General features: G+C 51.4%; 1 protein-coding gene across 1 annotated transcript in view; it reads left to right on the plus strand.

The window, feature by feature from the left end:
• Positions 1 to 1,268: 1,268 nt before the first annotated feature.
• The window catches only part of LOC121364448 (FACT complex subunit SPT16-like), a gene marked incomplete at its 5' end in the record, with an annotated part of 12,304 nt that continues 7,953 nt past the window's right edge, over positions 1,269 to 5,619 (plus strand). The window contains 5 exons of the mRNA XM_041487731.1: positions 1,269 to 1,370; positions 4,140 to 4,241; positions 4,802 to 4,921; positions 5,018 to 5,056; positions 5,321 to 5,464. Coding sequence (XP_041343665.1) covers positions 1,269 to 1,370; positions 4,140 to 4,241; positions 4,802 to 4,921; positions 5,018 to 5,056; positions 5,321 to 5,464 — 507 coding nt within the window. The remainder of the gene's footprint in view (positions 1,371 to 4,139; positions 4,242 to 4,801; positions 4,922 to 5,017; positions 5,057 to 5,320; positions 5,465 to 5,619) is intronic.

The following is a 5,619-nucleotide window of genomic DNA, read 5'->3' on the forward strand; positions in this document are numbered from 1 at the left end:
GGGAAAAAAGAGCCCAAAATTTGGGTTAAAAAAGGGAAAAAAGGGGGAGGAGCCCCCAAAATTCTGGGGGTTTTGGGGAACAAGCCCGAAATTTGGGGAGGGGGGATTTTTGGGGGGAATTTCAGCGTTTTTGGGTCTCCCCAGGGCCGGAGCCGCTGGGGGCTGAGGAGGAGGAGGAGGAGGAGGAGGAAGAGGAGGAGGAGGGGGAGGGGGAGGATGAGGATTCCCCTCCCCCCTCGGGCGAGGGCGGCTCCCCCAAAGCGCCCCTCCCCCACCCCCAAAATCTCCTTTATTGGCCCAAGGTAAGGGAAAAAAACCAAAAAAAAGGAAAAAAAAACCCAAAAATTCATGTTTGAAATAACCCAAATAACCACGAAAATAATCCAGAAAAAAATCAAAAATCCCCCCAAAAAAAACCCGAATAACCCCCCAAAAAATCTCCAAAAAACCCTAAAAAAACTTCAAATATCCCCCTAAATCCCAAAAAAAACCTAAAAAAGCCCAAATTACCTCCTAAGCCCCAAAAATATTAAAAAAAACCCTAAATGCCCTCAAAATCTCCCCAAATATCCCCAAAATCGCTGAAAAAAAAACCAAATATCCCCCTAAACCCCAAAAAACACTAAAAAAAACCCAAATATTCTCCTAAAACTCCAAAATATACCCAAAAAAACCCAAAAAACCCAAATATCCCCCTAAACCCCCCAAAATACCAAACCCCCCCAAATATCAATCCCCTCACAATTTTCCCACCTTTCCTCCATTTTGTGACCCGTCCCCTCATGATTTCCCCACCTCTCCTCCATCTTGTGACCTCATACCCTCACGATTTCTTGCCTCTCCTCCATCTTGTGACCCCGTCCCCTCACAATTTCCCCACCTTTCCTCCATTTTGTGACGCCGTCCCCTCACAATTTTCCCACCTTTCCTCCATTTTGTGACCCCATCCCCTCACAATTTTTCTGCTTCTCCTCCATTTTGTGACCCCGTCCCCTCACGATTTCCCCGCGTTTCCTCCATTTTGTGACCCCATCCCCTTACGATTTCTTGCCTTTCCTCCATTTTGTGACGCCGTCCCCTCATGATTTTCCCACCTTTCCTCCATTTTGTGACCCGTCCTCTCACGATTTCCCCGCTTCTCCTCCATCTTGTGACCCCCATCCCCTCATGATTTCCCCGCCTTTTCTCCATTTTGTGACGCCGTCCCCTCACGATTTTCCCGCCTTTTCTCCATTTTGTGACCCCGTCTTCTCACTATTTCCCCGCAGGAGGAGGGGCTCAAATTGACCTTCCAGAAACATCGGCTGGGGCCCAACGGGGCCCAACGGGCGCCCAACCCCCCCAAGAAAAACAGCAAGAAACTGGTGGAGGTGAGGAGATTTCGGGGACAAAAACCCCATTTCGGGGAGTTTGGGGGAACCTCAGGATTTTTGAGAGATTTGGGTTCCCCTGTGTTCAAATTTATCAAAAAGGGTTTGGGGGTAAACACCAAAAATTGGGGTTTGCTGTTGGGTTTTGGGGTTGGTGACAGAATATGGGAGTTTTCTATCAGTTTTTTGGGGGTTTTTACCAAAATTTGGATGTTAGCCATCAGATTTTTGGGTTGTTTCGCAGTTTTGTGCCCCATCCCCTCACAATTTTCCCGCCTTTCCTCCATTTTGTGACCCCATCCCCTCACAATTTTCCCGCCTTTCCTCCATTTTGTGACCCCATCCCCTCACAATTTTCCCGCCTTTCCTCCATTTTGTGACCCCATCCCCTCACAATTTTCCCGCCTTTCCTCCATTTTGTGACCCCATCCCCTCACAATTTTCCCGCCTTTCCTCCATTTTGTGACCCCATCCCCTCACAATTTTCCCGCCTTTCCTCCATTTTGTGACCCCATCCCCTCACAATTTTCCCGCCTTTCCTCCATTTTGTGACCCCATCCCCTCACAATTTTCCCGCCTTTCCTCCATTTTGTGACCCCATCCCCTCACAATTTTCCCGCCTTTCCTCCATTTTGTGACCCCATCCCCTCACAATTTTCCCGCCTTTCCTCCATTTTGTGACCCCATCCCCTCACAATTTTCCCGCCTTTCCTCCATTTTGTGACCCCATCCCCTCACAATTTTCCCGCCTTTCCTCCATTTTGTGACCCCATCCCCTCACAATTTTCCCGCCTTTCCTCCATTTTGTGACCCCATCCCCTCACAATTTTCCCGCCTTTCCTCCATTTTGTGACCCCATCCCCTCACAATTTTCCCGCCTTTCCTCCATTTTGTGACCCCATCCCCTCACAATTTTCCCGCCTTTCCTCCATTTTGTGACCCCATCCCCTCACAATTTTCCCGCCTTTCCTCCATTTTGTGACCCCATCCCCTCACAATTTTCCCGCCTTTCCTCCATTTTGTGACCCCATCCCCTCACAATTTTCCCGCCTTTCCTCCATTTTGTGACCCCATCCCCTCACAATTTTCCCGCCTTTCCTCCATTTTGTGACCCCATCCCCTCACAATTTTCCCGCCTTTCCTCCATTTTGTGACCCCATCCCCTCACAATTTTCCCGCCTTTCCTCCATTTTGTGACCCCATCCCCTCACAATTTTCCCGCCTTTCCTCCATTTTGTGACCCCATCCCCTCACAATTTTCCCGCCTTTCCTCCATTTTGTGACCCCATCCCCTCACAATTTTCCCGCCTTTCCTCCATTTTGTGACCCCATCCCCTCACAATTTTCCCGCCTTTCCTCCATTTTGTGACCCCATCCCCTCACAATTTTCCCGCCTTTCCTCCATTTTGTGACCCCATCCCCTCACAATTTTCCCGCCTTTCCTCCATTTTGTGACCCCATCCCCTCACAATTTTCCCGCCTTTCCTCCATTTTGTGACCCCATCCCCTCACAATTTTCCCGCCTTTCCTCCATTTTGTGACCCCATCCCCTCACAATTTTCCCGCCTTTCCTCCATTTTGTGACCCCATCCCCTCACAATTTTCCCGCCTTTCCTCCATTTTGTGACCCCATCCCCTCACAATTTTCCCGCCTTTCCTCCATTTTGTGACCCCATCCCCTCACAATTTTCCCGCCTTTCCTCCATTTTGTGACCCCATCCCCTCACAATTTTCCCGCCTTTCCTCCATTTTGTGACCCCATCCCCTCACAATTTTCCCGCCTTTCCTCCATTTTGTGACCCCATCCCCTCACAATTTTCCCGCCTTTCCTCCATTTTGTGACCCCATCCCCTCACAATTTTCCCGCCTTTCCTCCATTTTGTGACCCCATCCCCTCACAATTTTCCCGCCTTTCCTCCATTTTGTGACCCCATCCCCTCACAATTTTCCCGCCTTTCCTCCATTTTGTGACCCCATCCCCTCACAATTTTCCCGCCTTTCCTCCATTTTGTGACCCCATCCCCTCACAATTTTCCCGCCTTTCCTCCATTTTGTGACCCCATCCCCTCACAATTTTCCCGCCTTTCCTCCATTTTGTGACCCCATCCCCTCACAATTTTCCCGCCTTTCCTCCATTTTGTGACCCCATCCCCTCACAATTTTCCCGCCTTTCCTCCATTTTGTGACCCCATCCCCTCACAATTTTCCCGCCTTTCCTCCATTTTGTGACCCAATCCCCTCACAATTTTCCCACCTTTCCTCCATTTTGTGACCCGTCCCCTCATGATTTCCCCACCTCTCCTCCATCTTGTGACCTCATACCCTCACGATTTCTTGCCTCTCCTCCATCTTGTGACCCCGTCCCCTCACAATTTCCCCACCTTTCCTCCATTTTGTGACGCCGTCCCCTCACAATTTTCCCACCTTTCCTCCATTTTGTGACCCCATCCCCTCACAATTTTTCTGCTTCTCCTCCATTTTGTGACCCCGTCCCCTCACGATTTCCCCGCGTTTCCTCCATTTTGTGACCCCATCCCCTTACGATTTCTTGCCTTTCCTCCATTTTGTGACGCCGTCCCCTCATGATTTTCCCACCTTTCCTCCATTTTGTGACCCGTCCTCTCACGATTTCCCCGCTTCTCCTCCATCTTGTGACCCCCATCCCCTCATGATTTCCCCGCCTTTTCTCCATTTTGTGACGCCGTCCCCTCACGATTTTCCCGCCTTTTCTCCATTTTGTGACCCCGTCTTCTCACTATTTCCCCGCAGGAGGAGGGGCTCAAATTGACCTTCCAGAAACATCGGCTGGGGCCCAACGGGGCCCAACGGGCGCCCAACCCCCCCAAGAAAAACAGCAAGAAACTGGTGGAGGTGAGGAGATTTCGGGGACAAAAACCCCATTTCGGGGAGTTTGGGGGAACCTCAGGATTTTTGAGAGATTTGGGTTCCCCTGTGTTCAAATTTATCAAAAAGGGTTTGGGGGTAAACACCAAAAATTGGGGTTTGCTGTTGGGTTTTGGGGTTGGTGACAGAATATGGGAGTTTTCTATCAGTTTTTTGGGGGTTTTTACCAAAATTTGGATGTTAGCCATCAGATTTTTGGGTTGTTTCGCAGTTTTGTGCCCGAATTTGGCGTTTCCCATCAGAATTTGGGGTTTCCCATCAAAATTTGGGGTTTCCTGCCAGATTTTGAGTTTCTCACCCAAATTCAGGCATTTGCCAGCAGTTTTTTTGTACTATTTACTGGTTTTGCACCCAAATTGGGGGCTGGGAGTTTTTTGGAAGACCCTGAGGGGTTCACAGGGTTCAAACCCCCCCGGATTTTGGGGAGCCACTGTTTTCACCCTGAATTTAGGTGGTTTTCTGCCACAATTTGGGGTTTTCCTCACTTTTTGGTGGTTTTTCCCAAAACCCCCGTTTTTCCCCCCAAGCTGGAGCTGCGCTGCCTCGAGGGGCTCCGGGACCCCCCGGGGGACCCCGAGGGCGCCGTGGGAGCCCCTCCCCCCCACCGTGGAGACGGCCCCGAATTCGCCGACCCCCGGCTGCTCCCGGTGAGCCCCAAAAACCCCGGAATTCACCCCAAAACCGCAGGGTTCCCCGCAAACCCCCCCGAATTCACCCCAAATCCTCTTCTGGTCCCCCCACAGTTTGTGGAGCAGCGACGGGAAAAGTGGCACCGGAAAAAGGTAATTTGGGGACGCCCAGAATTCCTAAATTCTCCAAAAATGGGGCTGGGGGCGGGGCCAGAGTCCTCTCATGTCACTCAGGGGGGTCCTGGCCCCTCCCACTCCTTTGGGGGTGGGGCACGGCACAAAGTTTGGGGGTTTTAAAACTAATTTTGGGGCAGTTAAAAATATTTAAGTCTCTTTTGTAATTGTGAGGGTGCAGTCTGACCCTGCACAACCGAGCCCCGCCCCCTCATTAATAATTCTCTCTCTCTGCCCCCCCAGTTCCTCCCCTCCCCCCCCTCAGGTTTGGACCTTTCCAAGATGGTGGCGCTGATGGGGGGCGGAGCTAGCAGCACAGGGGGAGTGGCTTCTCCTTCCTTGGCCCCGCCCCCACGCTTCCGGCCAGAAGCAGAAGAGGAAGCGGAAGCAGGAAGTGGGTGCTGCCCCCTGCTGGCCGACCCCATGTTGCCGCCCACTTCTGACTCTGATTAAGCCCCGCCCCTTTTCCTGCCGGGGCCACGCCCCCCTCCCCATATTTATATAAATATGTAAAATGTCTCTGTGTCATAGGGGGGCGGGGC

The sequence above is a fragment of the Pyrgilauda ruficollis genome, unplaced genomic scaffold (genome assembly GCF_017590135.1).
Source record: "Pyrgilauda ruficollis isolate IOZ18807 unplaced genomic scaffold, ASM1759013v1 scaffold833, whole genome shotgun sequence".
In the NCBI taxonomy this organism is placed as follows: Eukaryota; Metazoa; Chordata; class Aves; order Passeriformes; family Passeridae; genus Pyrgilauda; species Pyrgilauda ruficollis.